The 23285-nt window shown below is 35.6% G+C and overlaps 1 protein-coding gene across 2 annotated transcripts in view; it reads left to right on the forward strand.

Moving 5' to 3' along the window:
• The window catches only part of LOC138695915 (protein FAM110B-like), a 760258-nt gene that overhangs the window by 707662 nt on the left and 29311 nt on the right, over window positions 1-23285 (forward strand). For both annotated transcript variants that reach the window (XM_069820275.1, XM_069820277.1), the window contains 3 exons: window positions 1834-2067; window positions 14585-14844; window positions 22493-22680. In XM_069820275.1, coding sequence (XP_069676376.1) covers window positions 1834-2067; window positions 14585-14844; window positions 22493-22680 — 682 coding nt within the window. The remainder of the gene's footprint in view (window positions 1-1833; window positions 2068-14584; window positions 14845-22492; window positions 22681-23285) is intronic.

Below are 23285 nucleotides of genomic sequence, written 5' to 3' on the forward strand. Positions count from 1 at the left end.
GCTCTAAAATGACAAAAAAGGCATTTATTAGTAAGAAAAACCTTAAAAAGCCAAAATAAAAATTGGCCCTATCACTGTGATTTACTCTAAATCATATATCTATGCAAATAATGATTTACTTCCACCCAGTAAAAAAGACATTTTGCCAAACATCCGGGCTCTAGTTATTAGCATCGTATCATCATCATCATCATCATAATCATATCATCGTCGTCGTCATCCAAAATTTCATCCGAGCTTTACTGTCTTATTAGGTACACAGAAAATGCTTGAAAAAAAACGAAACCACGTTTTTTGCAGGCTTCTTTTATTTTCATTAAACTGTACTTGCCAATGGAAAGGGTCGCAATGTACTCCTCCCAAAACGGCTCGATTTTCTTGGGCATTGCTGCTGTGAGACACCATGCACTCTGACTATGAAATCACTCACTACTGGTCTGTCACCTCTCACCACAGTTCAGCTGTCGTGTGACTCCTGACGCACATGACGTCATTCAGAATTCGTTTTCAGAGATCGGAAACAATCCTCTGTAGCCCTGTATATGTTACCTACAGTATGTGATTTTTTTGTGTGTGTTTTGTTGTTGTTGTGGAAATATGTTTTCTCGTGTTTCTCATAACGAACATGTGCTTTATACGGGGTGTTTAAAAAATACGGGGCATAATTTCAGGTATGTATTTCCCACATGTAGACAATCAAAATAGTTCATTACAACATGTGTCCGGAAATGCTTTATTTCCGAGTTATGGCCTTTACAACATTGAAATTCACCGGAACGTTTTTCTTTCCGCAGGTCGTTGCCGTCAAAGGAGACATTAAGAGGGCACTCTGACAGTTCATTCCGAGGCGAAGGTTACATTCAGTGTTGTGTAGGCGTTAGACTGTGCGACATGTATTCAAATCAAGAGCTGGCAGAGATACACTTCATGTACGGTAAGGCGGACGGCAATGCTGCGCTGGCTCGTCGTTTGTACCAGGAGAGGTACCCACAGCGACAATGTCCAGATCGGAAGACATTTCTACGTCTCCATTACCGTCTGTGCGAGTATGGAAAATTTAACTCTCCTGGTTTGGGAAGGGGACGACAAAGATCTACAACTCCAGAAGTACAGGAGGAGATTCTGGAGACTGTGAACATGACTCCTATCAGCACACGAAGGGTAGCGTTGCAAGTCAATGTTCCTCATACGACTGTCTGGAGACTGTTGAAAGAGTATCAATTGTATCCTTATCATATCTGAGGACATACGCAATACTCCTGGAGTTTGGGATCGTGTTCGCAGGTCAATGAGACATCGATGTGAGGTCTGTATTCAAGCAGGAGGTGGACATTTTGAACATCTTCTGTAATGACAACGACCTGCGGAAAGAAAAACGTTCCGGTGAATTTCAATATTGTGAAGGCCATAACTCGGAAATGAAGCATTTCCGGACACATGTTGTAATGAACTATTTTGATTGTCTACATGTGGGAAATACATACCTGAAATTATGCCCCGTATTTTTTAAACACTCTGTAGAGTGCTGAACGCCTCGATTCAAAATTACTGTATTAGCGATGTAATTTTAAAACAACATAATTTTAAATCGAGGCGCTTTTGTTCCGCTTCTGATAATTTTCACGTCATGTTATTTTATCCATAACTATAAGGTACCGGTGCGTCATGTAAATTGAAGAAAAAACAAGCAAAAAAACGAATAGATGAACGGAAGTTGGTGGATGAGGAACCTTTGGGTTTTAAATAACTGAGCAGTGTGATTTATGTTCATTGTGACGACGACACATTTCACATTTTATTTAGCTTACAATGATTTATGTTTGTTGTTCGCAGCGAAACGGAAGAGCGCCGTGGAGCTGTTGCAAGAATCCAAAGCCTTCTATGTCAAGTCCGAGACAGTGCTCGACCGGAAGCAGGAGCTCAAGAACAGTGGCCACCTTCAAGTGACTTCGTCGGCTGTGGATACAGTTTTCTTACGTGGTCCGTTGCTCAAGAAATCCTCGTCCGGTCCAACATGGGTCAACAATGTGCAAAGTCGAGATCCCGGTAGCAGGCTTGACCAGAAATGTGAGTTTTGTATGATACGCATAGAGAGGGGTAGAGGGGTTCGACTTGTAATTACCTTTTCCTTTAAACGTTTTCGAGAAATTAGCCTACATTTCTATTCAATATCTAATAGTTTTTCTTAAGAATATCACAGTTTGCTTCAATAAGTAACTGAATGGTAATTTTCTCGAAGTGAGTCCAGACTATTTCTTTCTTTTTTACTTTCTTATAATAATTACTTACTTACTTACAAATGGCTTTTAAGGAACACGGAGGTACATTGTCGCCCTCACATAAGCCTGCCATCGGTCCCTATCCTGTGCAAGATTAATCCACTCTCTATCATCATATCCCACCTCCCTCAAATCCATTTTAATATTATCCTTCCATCTACGTCTCGACCTCCCCAAAGGTCTTATTCCCTCCGGCCTCCCAACTAACACTCTATATCATTTCTGGATTCGCCCATACGTGCTACATGCCCTGCTCATCTCAAACGTCTGGATTTAATGTTCCTAATTATGTCAGGTGAAGAATACAATGCGTGCAGTTCTGCGTTGTGTAACTTTCTCCATTTTCCTGTAACCTCATCCCTCTTAGCCCCAAATATTTTCCTAAGCACCTTATTCTCAAACACCCTTAACCTATGTTCCTCTCTCAAAGTGAGAGTCCAAGTTTCACAACCATAAAGAACAACCGGTAACATAACTGTTTTATAAATTCTAACTTTCAGATTTTTTGACAGCAGACTGGATGATAAAAGCTTCTCAACCGAATAATAACAGGCATTTCCCATATTTATTCTGTGTTTAATTTCCTCCCGAGTGTCATTTATATTTGTTACTGTTGCTCCAAGATATTTGAATTTCTCCACCTCTTCAAAAGATAAATTTCCAGTTTTTATATTTCCATTTCGTACAATATTCTCGCACGAGACATAATCATATACTTTGTCTTTTCGGGATTTACTTCCAAATCTATCTCTTTACTTGCTTCCAGTAAAATTCCCGTGTTTTCCCTAATCGTTTGTGGATTTTCTCCTAACATATTCACGTCATCCGCATAAACAAGCAGCTGATGTAACCCGTTCAATTCCAAACCCTCTCTGTTATCCTGGACTTTCCTAATGGCATACTCTAGAGCAAAGTTAAAAAGTAAAGGTGATAGTGCATCTCCTTGATTTAGCCCACAGTGAGTGAATTGGAAACGCATCTGACTGTACCCTTATACGCCCATTTTTCTCCATTATCTGTCGAATACAAAATATCTGGTCAATAGTTGATCTATTACGCCTAAATCCGGGATCTAGTAATGAAAAAGTGACATCTTGCTTGAATGTTTGAGCTTACACGAGCATTTAGTCTTGTAATGAGCTTACATTGACAAAATAATGTTTCGTTGAAAATAGATGCGATTTCTTTAACCTGTAATTTTTCGTGACTATAATAGTATTTAAATTCATTAATATGTCACATCAACGGACGTATATACGTCACCAAACATCGTAAGATGAAGATTACATTTGTAAAAAGTTTCTTCACACCCGTACGCAGTGCTGACAGGATCAGACGCTATGGACAGTACTCTATATAACAGAGTCGCCAGTATGAAAGGATAGTTCCAAGCCTTTGGCATGAGATGAACTCGATAGCTCAGTGGTAGAGCGCCTGACCGGAGAGCAGAAAGTCGCAGGTTCGATTCCCGCTCGAGGTTGTGTAATTTTTCTTTCATACCATGGCATGATTGTGACTATAATAGTATTTAAATTCATTAAATTCATTTTCATTTCCCATCTGTAATATGCTTCACATGCTGTGAATTCATCGCAATGAATCTGACAGACAAACTGCCATTATAGCGCCTGCTACTTATTCACACCAATAAAGTGCAAGTGTTGTTGACAGTGCTGATGAGCTAATGAGGGTATAAATGAATGCTGTTCCTTGAAGCTCTTGTGAAGTTGCGTAAGAGCAATGCTAACAGTAGCTGACAGAGCTGGAAAAGATCATAGGAAAGGAGACTTCGACGTTCCCCAAAGCAAAGGCTTTATTACGGCTAAACGTGATTAGTAAATTGGATTAAAATGCAACTGCCTTGCTTACCGTAATGTAGATAATTATATAGAAGCTGTACTTAATTGCCTGTTACTGCACTGTGAAATACTTGTTGCCCTCGAGGAACTATGTGACATGGCACAAGTTAATTTCTCAAATTGCTCTGATACATCTGAGGAATACAATATGTAAGCGTCAACCACGATTTCCACATGACATTTCAGTTCCTTTTCCATCATATTAATGGTTTAATAATGTATATTTTTCCTACGTTATTTATAGGCATCATGAAAGGGTGCAATGAATTTGAATATTTAGGAGTCAAAATTAATAAAAATTAATATTGTGGTATTTAATCTATCAGATTAATCGATCAAAATATTTAATCGAATAATCGAGTCGATTAAAATTAATCGGTTGTAGTTGATATTAATTATTATTTTGTTAATACAAACTCATACTAAAAATTCCGACAATATTTCTCTGTCGGGAATTGCTAACTTAAAAGTACAATAGTACTGTTATTTTCTAACTGTAAACCAGGTAGCGTAGAGAAAATCTTTGCAAAACACTATGACAGTGACCTAGTCTACATCTATTGAAAGTTGAAACACAATGCGAAACCCTTATTAAGTTTTATAGTTTTCCAAGAAAACGTCCACCTTGTTATCAGCTCATCTTCCTAGTATATGAAATACATACTTTTCTGGTATTCGTCCTCCTCATTCCTTATGAAATAGCCATGTCTACACTGTGTGCAAGTGAGACCGTAACTACCTTCTTCTCTTTCTAAAACCTGGTAATTCGATTACAATAGCGGCAAGTCTTCTGTTTCGACCGCTGCAGTTTTGCAGTTGCAGTTTCTGTACTGAGTTTGTATATGAAGGTTGTGTGTTTAGTTTGATAAAGAAAAAAAATCAGTTTTCTGTTGTTTGTGAAAAGTGTAAACTCCATTATGTCATATGATAATTTGGATTTAAATTGAACGATCGTGGAGAAGTGCTTGACAGAAAAAAAGTTTTTTCGTGTTTAGTGATGCAGGAAACATTGTTACTAAATGTAGAGCGGCACTTAATTCGGAGTATGTGAATGCACTCACGTGTTTAAAATCATAGATGAAACAGTATTAACTAGGCGAGTCTTCATTCTTTTTGTTATTAATGTTTGTTTCAAAAATTTCCGGAGAAACTGACACAATAAATTAAAGCCTCATAATAAATATGTTAGTAAGTAATTAAAATAGTTGTTTTGTAATATAACGATACAATATATATGCAGATATACTCGTACAACATTTAATACTTATGCTTCTCACCGAACACATGTAAATTTAACAATAATTGTGTATTACAGTATATTAAAACATTTTTTCAACTCGATCAAAACTCGATTAATCGACAGATTAATCGATTAAATAGTTTGGTCGATCAACAGCGCTAATAAAAATGCTACACAGGATGATATTAAACATAGGATAAATAAAGGAAGATCAGAAACAGCGATGTTAAATGGAATATTATGGAACAAGACTATTTTTAAGGAAACAAAAATAAACATATTTATCTATCTGTAGTCTAAATATGGCGCGGGAACTTGGAAGCTAAATAAAAATTTGCTGTCAAAATTACTAGCATTAGAAATAGATTTTTACGATGTTCGGCCAGACATTCTAAGCTTAAAAAAATAAGAAATGAAGTGATCAGGCAACAGATGAATAAAGAAAATTCAATTTTATATTTCGTAAAATATAGGCAGTTAGAATGGCATGGAAATGTAAAGCGAATGGAAGATGGAAGGCTACCAAGAAGAGTTTTAGATTGGATTTCAGAGGGAAGGAGAGGCAGAGGTAGACTGCAAAACATCTGGTTGCAAGACATAAATAAAGCGTTGGCAGAGAAAGGACTGCAAGAACGGGATTGGGAAGATAGAGAGAATTGGGGAAAAAAATTAAGAACATAGAACATTGGTCACAGGAAGATGTGATATTACATTGTAAACCTGTTTATAATAATAATAATAATAATAATAATAATAATGTATTTATATGACTCACCAGGTACGTGAAATACATTGTTTTTAGAAATCAGTTATAAAATGTATTAAAATATTGTACAGTATTAGAAAAAAGTTTTGTCACACCGATACTTTAAAAGTTCCAGAATGGAAGCAGTGCGCATGATCAGAAGACGAGAGACCTGGTTCACAAGAGAACGACTAATTAAGATAATAAAATTAGTTTTATTTCGTTGTATGTCTGATCATGCGCACTACCTCCTTTCTGGGACTTCCAATGTTTCTGTACGACATGTCTTGACGAAGAGTAGTGGTGCGTGGTGCTGTACGATTAAAACAGACTACACCCGCATCAAGGACGGGGCTGTTTTGTGCATTATAAAAGAATAAACCAAGCCCTTGCTGTAAACATTTTAGCTTAAAATGTTACTGTTTCACAGGCATTACTCTTAGAAATCTTTAAGCCTGTATTACAACAATCTTTGATGTAAAATTTAGCTTAAGATGTTACTATTTGACTATAATTATATGTATATTTACCGCCTTTGCTTATCTTACAAAATGAATGAGTTAATTAGTCATATTTTCCTCATTAACGTTTTCGGTACGTAACTTGTACCATCTTCAGATGTTTGTATATTATTTTAATTGTAAACCAAGCCTGTGGGTGCATGTATCTGGACTGAAGTGGTCAGTGTTTTTGTATGCTGTGCGGTGTCGGTGAAGTGTTGTCATGATTACACAAATGATCACCTTAACTCTTATATGCTATTTGGTACCACACTTTATCAAACTTGAATTGCAATGTTTCTGTCGTTGTTTAAAACACTATGTAAGACACTGTTTAAAAAACTGTTTAAAACGATTTAAATATTTAAAAACACTTAGTTTTTACATCACTTTGACTATGTGAAGTATGTGATCACTGCTGGTTGGAAGTTAGATGAGGCACTTGTGGTGATCTTGTTTTGCGTTGAGTTGGACGCAAGGTCGTGGCATGACTATGTTTCTAAAAGTGATGTTGAGACACTTCTATTAGATTGATGGCTTATGTAAAATTATAACAGGATGAAGATTGTCAAGTCCGTGGCTATAGTATCGCCTGGCGTGTCTGTAACAATATGATTAAATTAATTTATAAAGTTGGGGATGTTTGTAATTGTATTGGAAATTCCTTTGGTATGGTTAACTGCAGTGCCTATTATGTAAGAAAAGTAACTTACAGTTATGGATGTGTTGGTCTGCTCGTGCTTGATGCTGGGCTGATACTAGAGCGAAGGACTTGTTCACAGTATTTTAGTTAGTTATAATATCTGTTTCCGGAAGTAGAGGGGGTGTCGGTGTAATCTGTGTGTGTGATTGTTTGGGCGGGAGTAGTTTGAATAAATTGAAGAGTGGGTTATTTATGTTGGCTATTTGTTCATTTAGTAGAGGTTTTCCTGAGTTGTGTTCTTTTATAATATGAAATTGTTCCGCCGTTTCTATTGTAGGGTCGTTTGTGATTTTTAGTATTTTCAGGGTGTCATTAATGTTTGCGAGTTCATGGTTTTCTTCTATAAGGTGTTGTGCAAATTTAGATCTATTTCTATTATAAACGAAATCAGATGTATGTTCCTTAAATCTTATTTTAAAGTTGCGCCGGGTCTGTCCTATGTATGTTTTGGTGCAATTTTTGCAGTTTAACTGGTATATGCCGCTGTTTAGGAGGGGTTCATTATGGTTGGTATTATTGGGAATTATATTGTTTAGTTTGTTGTTGGTACGAGGGGCTATGTTAATATTTTGTTTTTTGAAAAAGTTGCTAAGTTTGTTTGTAATTTTGCCGTAATATGTTAAACTATGCCATTGTTTAATATATACAGGAAAGAAACAACAACTACACATGCCATAAAAAAACATTCAACACATCCAATCACACATAAAATTAGCAAATTTCGGTTCCTCATTGATAGATTACTCACAACACCGCTAAATAGAGATAATTACAATAAAGAACTTAATTATATAAAGCAAATAGCCTTTGAAAATGGATACGAAAACCAACTAATCAACAACCTAATACAAAAGAGAAAAACAAAACTACATAAAAAAGAATTCACAACATTACAGCCTGAGAAAACACAAAACAAAAAACAATGGCATAGTTTAACATATTACGGCAAAATTACAAACAAACTTAGCAACTTTTTCAAAAAACAAAATATTAACATAGCCCCTCGTACCAACAACAAACTAAACAATATAATTCCCAATAATACCAACCATAATGAACCCCTCCTAAACAGCGGCATATACCAGTTAAACTGCAAAAATTGCACCAAAACATACATAGGACAGACCCGGCGCAACTTTAAAATAAGATTTAAGGAACATACATCTGATTTCGTTTATAATAGAAATAGATCTAAATTTGCACAACACCTTATAGAAGAAAACCATGAACTCGCAAACATTAATGACACCCTGAAAATACTAAAAATCACAAACGACCCTACAATAGAAACGGCGGAACAATTTCATATTATAAAAGAACACAACTCAGGAAAACCTCTACTAAATGAACAAATAGCCAACATAAATAACCCACTCTTCAATTTATTCAAACTACTCCCGCCCAAACAATCACACACACAGATTACACCGACACCCCCTCTACTTCCGGAAACAGATATTATAACTAACTAAAATACTGTGAACAAGTCCTTCGCTCTAGTATCAGCCCAGCATCAAGCACGAGCAGACCAACACATCCATAACTGTAAGTTACTTTTCTTACATAATAGGCACTGCAGTTAACCATACCAAAGGAATTTCCAATACAATTACAAACATCCCCAACTTTATAAATTAATTTAATCATATTGTTACAGACACGCCAGGCGATACTATAGCCACGGACTTGACAATCTTCATCCTGTTATAATTTTACATAAGCCATCAATCTAATAGAAGTGTCTCAACATCACTTTTAGAAACATAGTCATGCCACGACCTTGCGTCCAACTCAACGCAAAACAAGATCACCACAAGTGCCTCATCTAACTTCCAACCAGCAGTGATCACATACTTCACATAGTCAAAGTGATGTAAAAACTAAGTGTTTTTAAATATTTAAATCGTTTTAAACAGTTTTTTAAACAGTGTCTTACATAGTGTTTTAAACAACGACAGAAACATTGCAATTCAAGTTTGATAAAGTGTGGTACCAAATAGCATATAAGAGTTAAGGTGATCATTTGTGTAATCATGACAACACTTCACCGACACCGCACAGCATACAAAAACACTGACCACTTCAGTCCAGATACATGCACCCACAGGCTTGGTTTACAATTAAAATAATATACAAACATCTGAAGATGGTACAAGTTACGTACCGAAAACGTTAATGAGGAAAATATGACTAATTAACTCATTCATTTTGTAAGATAAGCAAAGGCGGTAAATATACATATAATTATAGTCAAATTGTGACAGCTTATCGGTATATCTTCAACATGAAATTTTAAGATGTTACTGTTTCACAGGCATTACTCTTAATGACATCTTTAAGCCTGTATTACACAGTGGCGTATACTGGTTTAAGGGCCTGGGCTACCACTGACCCTATTATTACACAAAATGTATTTTAAAGTCCCTATAATAAAATTCCTTACCTATTTATATATGAATTCCAGACGTCTTGATTGGGACGAAAATACTTTGATGACTTCGTCATTGAAATTACAGTTGAGCCGATTGCGAAGTTTCTGTAGAAATGACTTTTCAATGGACATCAGTGCCAAGCCGGAAAAACGTTCTTGTGTATGAGTTGATCTACAGTAGGATTTTATTCTCTTCAACGCAGAAAATGTTCTTTCTACTGATGTTGACGTAGCTGGTATTGTCACAATTAATGTTGCCAATTTAAGGACTTCAGGAATAACTTGGTTCAGCTGGTTTTCATATATGGCAGATAATATTTCATGGATAGGTTTGTTCGAAAAATCAAAGACTTCTGCTGAATATATTACACTTAATTCATTTTTCAAACGTACTTGATCAAAGTGACTGTTATAGGACTGAAATAATGTGTTTAGTGCCTCATTCGGGAAGTTTTCTCTCTAAGCAGAAAATTTTTGAGAATCTAGAAAATATTTGAACTGAAGCTTTCCATAATCAGAAAATCTGTCAGTAATTTCCATGTGCATACGATCTAGTACGCTGTAGTACAGCTGCCTGTATTTCAATTCATCATCTCCTTTTCTTCGCTTTAATGGTGGTTCCATTGTATTGGCTGAAGAATTTTCATTTTCCATATTACTCCATATGGACGGAAATCCACTACGTCTGAACTCGGATATAGCCTAGTATTTTTTAACTTTGATACCTCTTGCAAGCAGTATACTATGTCTAGACTTTTTGTCTGAAGAATATTGTAGAGCACATCTGTATGTGCGAACACTCTAGCATAGACTTCAAGAAGAAATATATTCTGAAACTGTGTGAAAAAAATACAAATATCCTTGAGCCTGCACAATTACATCATCAACCCAGTTTTCTTCAGAGTCATTATAAATGATATTTTCAAAGAAAACAGGCAGTTGTTTTCTGTATTCCTTTACTGTATTTACAAGCCGAGATGTAAAATTGCATCTAGTTGGTGCTACTTTTGGGAGTTTCTTTTACATAAATTCTTGAGTTTTTCTGATCTTTTAGGGGACGATGAGAAAAATGCAGCTAAACCCGACAGTGTTTTGAAAAAAAAATGCGGCATTCTGGAATGGATGAAGTAGTTTGTTGCAAAACTAAATTGAGAACATGGCTGTAACAATGGACAAATAGTGCTTGAGGATACTTTCCTTGAACTTTTGTTTTTAAGCCATTAATATTTCCCGCCATAACTGAAGCACCATCAAATGTCTGTGCAATTAACTTATTGCCGACATTGTATTCTGCTATAACACCTTCCACATGCTGAAACCAAGCAGCAGCAGTTTTGCCCGAACTGACATTTGTGAATCTTATAAACTGTTCTTGAACATTGGCAGTACTATCGACGTATCTTAAAACAGTGGACAATTGACTCTGATTAGAGCAGTCACTTGTTTCATCAACAATGGCCGCAAAAGGTGCTTCTTCTATTTCAGATTTTATGTTCTTTATCATAACCCCACTTATAGCAAATATTAAGTCATTATGAATTGCGGGAGAAGTACCACGAAATACTGTTGAACTCTCAAGATGATTGGCCAGTAAATGGTCAAATTCACTTAAGGAACTTAAATATTCAATATAATTTCCTCTATTGTCTGATTCCACACTCTCATTATGATCCCGAAAAGCCAATTCTTGTTTTCCTAGAAAGCAGACTGTGTTAATAAGACGCAGTAAAATCTCCCGATTTTTTTTTCCACAGGAGCATTGTGTTGGTTGATATGTAGAGCTTTTTGCTTATCTAGCTGTAAATCAATTCTTGTCTTCCCAAAGTTTGCAAAGTTTATGCTACTACAAATAAAGAGCTTTTGTTTTGTCGTGTTTTAGGACTGCCGTTCGAAGGGAGTTGGTATTAGAAAACCCTCTTTTGACCACACATTAGTTTCGCGGCTAAATAACAAACATGGCCAGCAAAATAGTTTAGACAGTTTAGAACTACCACACAACCAATTCCACTTACCATATGATGTTGAAGTGAAATGGCGTGTGTACTCACGCTGTTTTTCTTTTACGTCCATGGACAAATTTAACTCAGGAGTTGGTCTTTCCATTTTCACAATTTCAATTTTCTCGTTGTATGTACGACGGTTAAAAGGCACTTTTAATAAACCTTCTATTACACAGTCATTTTCAACACAAACCTCTCCAGAAACTTGTTCTGCCATATTTTTCACAATATCACTTAATTGGGAAATTAAAAACTTAATAATTCACAATTAATATAACTCTTAGACACTCGAACAAATCACAAATTTAAAATACTGCACTGCAAGAACACAATTACATTCATGAGCTAGCGTACTAAGCGTATTGTTGCTTCGCGCCTGCGAAGGAACCAATCACGAGAGCGGCAACTCGCCCGGCTACACTGCACGATGGAAACAGAAGAGAGCGGGGGGGGGGGGGACGGGCAGTTGTGCGACAGGACAGCGTGCGCGGTACGGTCACATGCTACCTCACGTAGCAAGCGGTTTCTCCAGTGATGCCGCCTTGACAACTTTTTTTCTTTTCGAGAGCAGAGAGCGCATATAAATCTAACATTTACTTTAATTTTAATTACTGTGGTAAAACTAATAATACAAAATTATTACATCATGTTATATTATAAACTTTTTCTTTTGTAATTTCCTTGGGCTACCGCCGGTAGCCCCGGTAGTCCGCAAAATACGCCCCTACTATTACAACAATCTTTGATGTAAAATTTAGCTTAAAATGTTACTGTTTCACAGGCATTACTCTTAATGAAATCTTTAAGCCTGTATTACAACAATCTTTGATGTAAAATTTAGCTTAAAATGTTACTGTTTCACAGACATTACTCTTAATGAAATCTTTAAGCCTGTATTACAACAATCTTTGATGTAAAATTTAGCTTAAAATGTTACTGTTTCACAGACATTACTCTTAATGAAATCTTTAAGCCTGTATTACAACAATCTTTGATGTAAAATTTTAGCTTAAAATGTTACTGTTTCACAGGCATTACTCTTAATGAAATCTTTAAGCCTGTATTACAACAATCTTTGATGTAAAATTTAGCTTAAAATGTTACTGTTTCACAGGCATTACTCAATGAAATCTTTAAGCCTGTATTACAACAATCTTTGATGTAAAATTTAGCTTAAAATGTTACTGTTTCACAGGCATTACTCAATGAAATCTTTAAGCCTGTATTACAACAATCTTTGATGTAAAATTTTAGCTTAAAATGTTACTGTTTCACAGACATTACTCAGTGAAATCTTTAAGCCTATATTACAACAATCTTTGATGTAAAATTTAGCTTAAAATGTTACTGTTTCACAGGCATTATTCAATGAAATCTTTAGGCCTATATTACAACAATCTTTGATGTAAAATTTAGCTTAAAATGTTACTGTTTCACAGACATTACTCAATGAAATCTTTAAGCCTGTATTACAACAATCTTTGATGTAAAATTTTAGCTTAAAATGTTACTGTTTCACAGGCATTACTCTTAATGAAATCTTTAAGCCTGTATTACAACAATCTTTGATGTAAAATTTAGCTTAAAATGTTACTGTTTCACAGACATTACTCAATGAAATCTTTAAGCCTGTATTACAACAATCTTTGATGTAAAATTTTAGCTTAAAATGTTACTGTTTCACAGGCATTACTCTTAATGAAATCTTTAAGCCTGTATTACAACAATCTTTGATGTAAAATTTAGCTTAAAATGTTACTGTTTCACAGGCATTACTCAATGAAATCTTTAAGCCTGTATTACAACAATCTTTGATGTAAAATTTTAGCTTAAAATGTTACTGTTTCACAGGCATTACTCAATGAAATCTTTAAGCCTATATTACAACAATCTTTGATGTAAAATTTAGCTTAAAATGTTACTGTTTCACAGGTATTACTCAATGAAATCTTTAGGCCTATATTACAACAATCTTTGATGTAAAATTTAGCTTAAAATGTTACTGTTTCACAGACATTACTCAATGAAATCTTTAAGCCTATATTACAACAATCTTTGATGTAAAATTTAGCTTAAAATGTTACTGTTTCACAGGCATTACTCAATGAAATCTTTAGGCCTATATTACAACAATCTTTAATGTAAAATTTTAACTAAACTTAAAATGTTACTGTTTCACAGACATTACTCTTAATGAAATCTTTAAGCCTATATTGCAACAATATTTTATGTAAAATTTCAACTTAAAATGTTACTGTTCCACAGGCATTACTCTTAATGAAATCTTTAAGCCTATATTGCAACAATCTTTGATGTAAAATTTCAACTTAAAATGTTACTGTTCCACAGGCATTACTTTTAATGAAATCTTTAAGCCTATATTGCAACAATCTTTGATGTAAAATTTCAACTTAAAATGTTACTCCTCCCTCCTCCCTTACGTTCTCGTGTAACCTTATTGGGATTTTTTTTTCATATAGACTACAAACTGTCAAAACAGTATTTATAAAAGTGATTTGTAAGCAAGTAAATAAACAACAAATTGCATTTGTTTTGTCAGGAAACACAAATACGAAACTAGTAATCACAAATTGATGTTCAATAATTGTCAGAGTAGTTTGTGTTTACCATTTAAATGCATAAACTAGATACATGCAAAAAATTTGCTAATATCTCAACATTAAGGCGATTTATAATGGATAAATAATAAAAGAGCGCATATAAACATTATGTTCAGTTAAATATAAAGTGAGTGGCATAGTTGTTTTGCGCCCATCACCTCAATGATCTACTTTATTATTTGATGTCTTGTACATTTCTGTTTCAGATTTGCATCAGCATGTGCTGCTCCTGAGCCCTCCTCCGACGTTGCCACCTCGCCCCAACCCTTTACAGCCTGCATCCCAGCAACCAACCCCACCCCCTCTTCCACCCAAGTCACCACGTCTCGTGCCTGCTGCACAAAGGCGATCTGGTTCGAATCCAAGTGGAGACCAGTTGCAGACCAAACTCCGCCGTCTGCTCAATGCTGACTCCAAAGAGAACTTGTACAGGCGACTGTGGGATGATGACCAGGATGTCAAGACTGTGAGTATGGTTCATGAACTTTGATCAACATCGATTAACATTTTGCATGCCTGAAATTCAGGGAAATTTCATAGTTTGGATATGTGTAACAATTTATTATGGCATAAACAAAATAAAACAAATTAAATTCCAAATATTCAACCTCTAACAGTAGGTACCAGAGTGCTGTATTGGAGTTAAATCGCTCGCTTGAACTCGGTCGAATGTCGCACGCTCGGGTGAGATAAGATCGGTCGTGATACGCTCGTAATAAATAGAAGCACAGTACAAGGTCATCTCACCGACATGTCTTATCTTGTATTGAAGGCGACAGATAAGATACACATATGTTTTGCTCACACCGTAAAAATAAGGCTTTATTTTCTGCGTTTACGAAAACGTCTAATGGAACAGTCAATGGAACGTACCAAAACAGGAATATGCAGTTATAAATAAAATAGTATGAAAAACTTCGATATACAGTTATTATTCCTAATTAATAATTATTCAATATTTGATTTACCACATAATATGATAGGTCCATACATAGTGTTCCGCCTATATACTGCGACAATGTAGAAACGTTTTACAAAATATTATTATATAGCAGTAAATTAATAACAATATTAGCACAGAGATAACGTAACAGAAAATATAATAAAACGAATAATCATGCTGCACAACTGTTACAGACGCAAAGATTGATACACTAATTATTAGAGATTATTATTATTATTATTATTATTATTATTATTATTATTATTATTATTATTATTATTACTAGAAAACTTGATACATTTCTTGCATTATCGTGATTGTGTTCTCAGTTTCTAATAATTGCATTTACATCCAATTACATATATCAGATTTGGCAAAAACAAAATCACTCCTGTGTTGGGTTATGGGGGACATTTACCTACAATATTGATATTACATTTTAAAGAAAGTTTTGTAGTTGTACTATGGAGAGGTTAGTTAAACACTGCAAAGTTTTGAAATGATAAACATCTATGATGTTACTACACAGTTAATCACTGTAACAAGAACGAATATCTAACGCTCGGCTTATACCGTTCGAGGATTTATCGCTCGCGACAATTTTACCCATCATGCATGTGCGCTACCTATCGGATTATGCTATGAACTATTTGGCGCTCGAGCGAAAACGTCCGATGCAGACCTCTGGTAGGTACCTTTCAGCTTTATATGCTTTATGGTGAAGAATGGTTAGAACAGAAAAAAATTCTCTCCAGCATCGGGATTCGAACCCGGTTTTCAGCTCTACGTGCTGACGCTTTAGCCACTAAGCCACACCGGATTCTAGTTCCGATGCTGGATTGAATCCTACTCAATTTAAGTTCTACCTCTCTGTTCCCCCTTTGGTGGCCTAACCTCATGTACTGCGTCACAGAATATGTGACAGTGGGACAATGTCCAACACTAGGTAAGTTACAGAGGTCACGATAGATAGAACTCGATTCTTTCAAAAGTAGTGTAATATCAAAAGTACATGGAGAATATTTAATTATACAATCAAAATTGGGTTCCAACATAAAAAATCATGAAATAGTACATTATGCAACGAGCCTATAATGGTAGTAATTAAGACGCGAGTATGTTTGTTTATGAAACGAGCGCAAGCGAGTTTCATAATTTTCATACGAGAGTCTTAAGTACCATTATAGGCAAGTTTCATACGACTTTTTATGCTCGACCATATTTCTAACTTGAAATTATTCGTAAGTATTCATGTTATGGTTATCTAAGTGAAGAGCGGAACTGACCTTCTAAATTGTGAGATGTGCGCAGACGCGGAAGTATTGATTTTTTCCTAGGAACGAATGTCATTGTCTAGAGAATAACATGAACATTAATCTTGATATAACCTGGAAATTGATTTAGAATTGAAAAACGAGATGACAGATTGAATTTATTTTAATATTATTTACAATTAACGGTAATTATTATAGTACCAGAACATAACCTTCTCCGACAGTATTGGATTTCCAGCCTCCGTGACGTTTCGCTAGTTGTCTTTCGATTGCATATCCGAGAATAATCGATACTTGCGGTTTTATAATGCTACAATGGTGATTTCTCATTGGCTGAACAACTGAACTATAATGAATAGGTGTACTTTAATGAGGTCCATTAATGGGCTACTACCAGGTGTATAATTACTACATTTCGGCATGGTCGAGCATAAAAGAATTTAATCGAGATTTGTGTATAATTTTGTTACATGCCAACATCCCTTTAGCGTTTCTTGAAAAAAGTTTTTTGAGTAAAAGTAAGAGATAGTTTTCTTCTGATACGTTGCAAATGTACCCTGTAATTCGGTGCATTGAATTGTGAGGAAATGTATTTTATGTAAGCACTGTATGTTTGTACAAACCACATTTGTGCACAAAACCAGTATAATTGGTTAGATTATATGCATTCATTCATTCATAGTAATTGGTTGATCTGTTATGTTCATATCTTAAAATACAATAAATAAATCGCCGGAACAGAATTGCTATATTTATTGGTACTTACTAAACTATTGATATTAATATCAGTTTATATCTAAATATATATATATATATATATATATATATATATATATATCGATTATTATTGGACCGTCGCTGGGTCTGGTAGGACTTTTGATTGCTGAAATAAATGATAAATATCTGAATTATACCAAATAACCCAGCCCTGAAACGTTATGATCAGAATGGTAATCTGCTCACCGAGGTAATTGAGTAACAACACACATTTCCTATGTTAAAGACAAACATTTATTTAGAATAGACAGCAAAATAACTGCGTCACACTGAATATATCTTCGTCACAGAGTAATGTTAATCAAACCCAACTAGTTACCTTACATAGATAGTTACTCCGCCTTGCTGACATCCGTCTTGTCGACTCATCTCACTCATAACCAATACTCAACACACACATAACCGTTACTCTCCAAATGGTCACCCCTCAAACGTCACACAACAATGGATGTCTCCATTTTGAATTCCATACTCATCAAATGCGTTCTGCTGTAATGACTAAGTAAAACGTAAACCAAAACTAAGTAACTAAATTTCTTGTAGTCCGTGGTTGACTATTAGTTACATCACAGCTTGAGATACAATAACATCAAATAAAATACCGACCGGTATTTATGGTAGAGCTGACTGCACTATACGTATTTCCTCAACGAATCTCTCCCCGGCAGATTTAACTTAACTTCCACATAATCAAACCCGCTACTACACAACTTCCCTCAAGGAAGGTCCGACGCCCACTGACGCCCCAACAATGTTCACCTTACTGAGCCTGCCGACACACACCCGACCTCAATGAGTCCGTATCGCAGACCGACGCTACAACCAAAATAATAACCGTGTTGGCTTCATTCTTCTCAGAAAAGATACTCAAACCCAGTTCGATATCCATAGTTTTCTAAGGTTCACTTGCCACACGTGTTTCTTCCGCGATCCAATCGCAGGTTCCCACAACTCGTTCGGCTACGGTGCTGCTAGTAGAACTATCGAACCCCGTTCGATCCCCGGTCTACACTCGAGCCCGTCCCCTTGGAAAAATTCATAACTGCCGGCACACATCCGACCTGAAAGAGTCCATCCATCAGACTGACGCTACAATCGAAAGAAAAACTCGGCGTCTCTATCTTAACCAATCAGAATGATATACTAACTGCTCCCCAGCCAGGTATTAACTGGGCCCCCGGTCTCAACCAATCAGCGTAAAATACTAACTGCTCCCCAGCCAGATGTTAACTGGGCCCCCGGTTTCAACTCATCACAGATTAAAGCACAAAATCAGAGAATACGGAAAAACGTAAAAAGTGAGAGGAAGTAAGCCATCTATGAAAAGTAAGAAGAACTAGATCAGAAAGGAAAAAACTACAAGCCATCTGTGAAGAGTTAGAATAATCAAAACAAACAGAGAAAAGCATAAGGATAGAAGAACAGGAAAGAAATGGAAAGGAAAAGGAAGACGTGCCGAAATATAAACGGCACATTATTATTATTATTATTATTATTATTATTATTATTATTATTATTATTATTATTATTATTATACCTCAGGGGTTCCCAATCGGTGTGTCGCGCAGCCCCATGGAGTGTGTCGCGAAATTTTGGATTGAAAAATAAATTTTGCACCATCCAGAAAGTCTCTTTACAACGCAGTTTTTATTTACAACGAAGTCTTTGATATGCTACATTTTATTTTGAGACAGACTTTATCAATGAAGCGTGAACACATAATAATGTTTAGTTCAATTTTTCTGCCTGGCGATAATTCGAATGAAAGTGAAAACCTGTGACAATGCTTAGTAATTCGTTTACTCTTCCCACTTAGTAATAAACAGAGTTTAGAATTGTCAGAACATTATTGGTCAGTTTCAGTAAATACGTGCGAGCAGGTGATAGTGCGACTATTTTTTTAAAAGTGTTTTATTTATATTTATATTTTATCATGGACAAATTTTTAATTCGAAAAAGACAATCTGAATCAAGTTCTGGGTATAGGCGACAGCAGTGTAATGTGAGCGAAAATTCCCTGTAGGGTTCACAAAAACGCACAGCGTTTCGTAAATATAGTTATGAATATTTGCAGTATTGTTTTACGTGGCGTGGAGATGAATATAAACAAAATCCCGCGTGACTTATATGCGGAAATGTTTTGTCAAATCAGTCGATAGTCCCGAATAAACTAAAAATACATTTAGAACTGCCGTTTTCAACGTTATACTTGTGTGAATCAGCATTTTCTACCATAAAAATACTGTTGTATTGACCTGTCAACGAGGCCATGTATATAGAAACTCTGTGCAACCCACAAAGCGCAGACTTCACATTTTTTTTTTTAGATTGCGTGTTAATATCGACCTATCTATAACACTGAATGTCCGACATTATGTAGAACTTGTTATCAGTGCTTTTCTTTCTGGCGGAACGCGCTGGAACTATGTTTTTAATAAAATTTTTCATTGAAGTTCGATTAGACCTTGAAAGTTTTAGTTTGACGAAAAGGAGGTTAAAAACGACCAAATTTCCGTACTGTAAACAGTGATCATCTCCTTGTCCGCTATAAAATATTCTACAGAGAGTTTCACCATCTTTTTATTCAGAAGAAAAACACTGGTTATTATTATTATTATTATTATTATTATTATTATTATTATTATTATTATTACAGTGTGTCGCGATATCGTGGGCGTTCAGTAAAGTGTGTCGTCAGTAAAAAAGGGTTGGGAACCAATGGGTTACCTTAAAAAAATAGCAATCAAGATTGATGAAGAAAAATGCGGGAGGATTAGAATTTCAGTACGGGAGCCGGGAAGATAAACAAATAGGTTAAATATGGGAGTTCCCGACAAACAGAGGAGAATTGATCACGCTGCTCTCAGGTAAAGTATGCAGTGTACAGTATTTAACAGTTTTGTTAAATTCCTCTGTATTTACACCCTTGATAAATGAAAGGTAACACTCTAAAATATGCATCACTACACACTTACGGGCTATTCCATCTCAAATCGACCGAAATATACAGAAAATTGACCTTGCAATTTTTAAATACAATTAAACTTTTTCTGTCCGTAGACAACTGTGATGCAATGCTTTGTGCAAAGTTTGAGGCATCAGAACTTCATAGTGTTTAAATTAAAAATATTTAAATGTATCGTATGTTCATAAAATTAGCAACTTTAAACTGTTGTTGCTCCGAAACCCTTTCACCCAATGATCAAAATCATGATTTATTTTGATGCCGAAAAGTTAACGTTTATATTGGCATGTAAACAGTTTTTCTTACTTTTTATGGAAATGGAGAAATTTAGATTTTTCTGAATTAAGACGCCTTTGCCCACGAAAAAATATTTTTAAAATATATGGTTAGATTCCGCATTGAAAGTACAAATAAACACATATTTTTTACTGGTGCGACATTTATAAGAAAGTATTGAAAAATCAAATAAAGAAAATGAATAGTACGCACGTAAACTAACCAGCTAACTGTGAGGCGGGAGCTAGCCGAGGAAAGCAAGGCCAGGAGACATAAACACATGACGTGTCTAGTAGCGCATAGCTGGGCTAGCTTTATCAAAGGTTTTCATAAACACAGGAGTAAAATGAAGCCCAACGCTCGCTTATCTTCAGCTCTCGGCCAGTGAGTGCGGTACTGCACCGTTCAAGACCAGGCGTATGAAAATAATCTATTTAATACCCTCGAAACTTATTGCCGTGCCACTAAGCAAACAATAGTCGAATCCCTCTTAATAATGCAAGGTTTTTTATCAATATTTTTTTTACATTTTTACAAATGGGCAAAAAGCCTAAAAGTAAGTAAAATCAGATTATCCGTCTCTCTGTATACAATAAAAATAAGGATTACTTCTTAACATAACCTACCAAATGTCAGCTTCAAAATGAGCTCTCGTTCAATGTTCTGCAGAATGGTTCCAGTGTTCTGAGCAGTGAAAGGGGCTTGTTTTTCTAAAATACGCTAAATTTGTCGCTCAACAATACGAAAACCTTTTGACTTTCGATAGTATAGGGACATCACTTTATTTTTACCAACATTTTTAACATTCACCTGGCTATACTCGGAAACACTGTTGCCCACTTCCATTACAGGAGTTTGGTGTTGCTAGTGCAATACGTAGACAAATAATTTTACTAGGTATAGGAGGAGAAAAAAGTAGTGTATCCATTTATGTTGTAGGGAAATACGATATTACGATTTTCAGTTTGATCATCACTTTTACGGAATTTATCAAAATACGGTAGAGTAGTAACATTTTTTTTTTTTTTTCAAAAACTCAACTTTTCAGGCGGCTATGTTCGTTATGTAATGTCCACTTTATTTAGCATATTAATTATTGGTGTTAACATACAATATAGAGAGTGCATTTAAATTGAGGGGGTCATAAGTAAAGGCCTGTAAGTGCACTGAAGTTACTTTTGAGAAAATGGGGTTTAAATATTTAAGCTTTCGTAAAATCGGTGAAATTTTTATTTAAATTTTAATGTGTGATGCGATTAAAATATCCCTTTGCCACAAAAATTTTAGATACTTTTGCTTACACTGGATGCACTTAACTCATGTTATTACAAATGTCACTAGCATTCCTTTGCTTCTAGCCACCTCAATTCAAAATAAGCTAATCTGAATTTTTAAACAATTTGCTGAAAATGATTGCCGTTCATTACAATGCAGGCTTCAATTCTTTACGCATATTATTAAAACATTTTGAAGCATATTCTCTGAAATTGAATTTATCGTTTCTTGAATATAATTTTTAGTACGATATTATTAATATAGGTTCTTTCTTCTATACAAAACGCAACCATATTTATGAAACACACTATACACTGCAGTGTTTACTTCACTGCTTGAAGACTTCGAATGCAACAGCGGCCGTAAGTTTGTGTGTCTGACGGGAGCAAGGACATTAGTGAAGGGGTGAGAGTGAAGTACATTCAGAAATGCAGGTACAATAAAAATGCAAGTAAAAATAAAATGATGTCCCTGTATATTTTTGCAAATGCACTCTCCTCAGCACCTTGTATAAATAAGGGAAAAATTAGAGTATAAAAAAATGCGAGGTTTTTTACTGATCGATTTCATATGGAATAGCCCTTACGTAAATGCATGTTAACAGGTGGCAGGAGATGAGCGGCCGTTTACAGGGCCGAGGCCCTATGGACGCAGCATCTCACAGGTGCAGACTACAGTTCCTGTTGCGAGCCCAAGCAACACCTGCAAAGTACACCACAAGTCCCTGCCGGACCTGCACAACACCAGCCCTACCAGAACCAACGGCACGTCGTCCGCTACCAGTGACTCCAGGTATCATTAAGTACTACTTGGTTAGGTTATAGGCCTATTCATTCAGTCATAGTTTTCTGCCCAAGGGCAGGTCTTTCACTGCAAATCCAGCATTTTTAAATATGTCCTATTTTCTGCCTTCTTCTTACAAGGGAAGGGTTTCGGCTCGAACAGGAATTTTTGGTTGAAAATTTGTACAGAGACTTACCTCACAATGGTGATGAAGGCCCTAAAAGCAATCATTTGTGTAACTCTCCGTTTGGTTGGTATTGGTCAATACATTTCTTTAAAAATGTACATGAGGATTCTCTATAAAATGCATGAAACAGCATGGAGCAGATCAATAAGCACAACACGCAGAAGCAACACCTGAACAATCTTCTGAACCACACTCCAGTGCTCAAAAATCAAATGCTACCTGAATTACATTTTTGAAGTCCGAGACTTGTTCACGATTCACGTAACCAGCTGACTGCCAGGAATACTGAAGCATAGGGCGGTACACTGGAGCAGACAGCTGGTTATGCATAACAGAGTGCATTTTCATTATAAACACTCGATTTCCCAAGTTAAGTTCTGGATTCTCAGCAAGAGTCCTTAAGCAATCTGTTATCCTCCGAGCATAT

This window comes from Periplaneta americana, chromosome 3, assembly GCF_040183065.1.
Source record: "Periplaneta americana isolate PAMFEO1 chromosome 3, P.americana_PAMFEO1_priV1, whole genome shotgun sequence".
Classification (NCBI taxonomy): Eukaryota; Metazoa; Arthropoda; class Insecta; order Blattodea; family Blattidae; genus Periplaneta; species Periplaneta americana.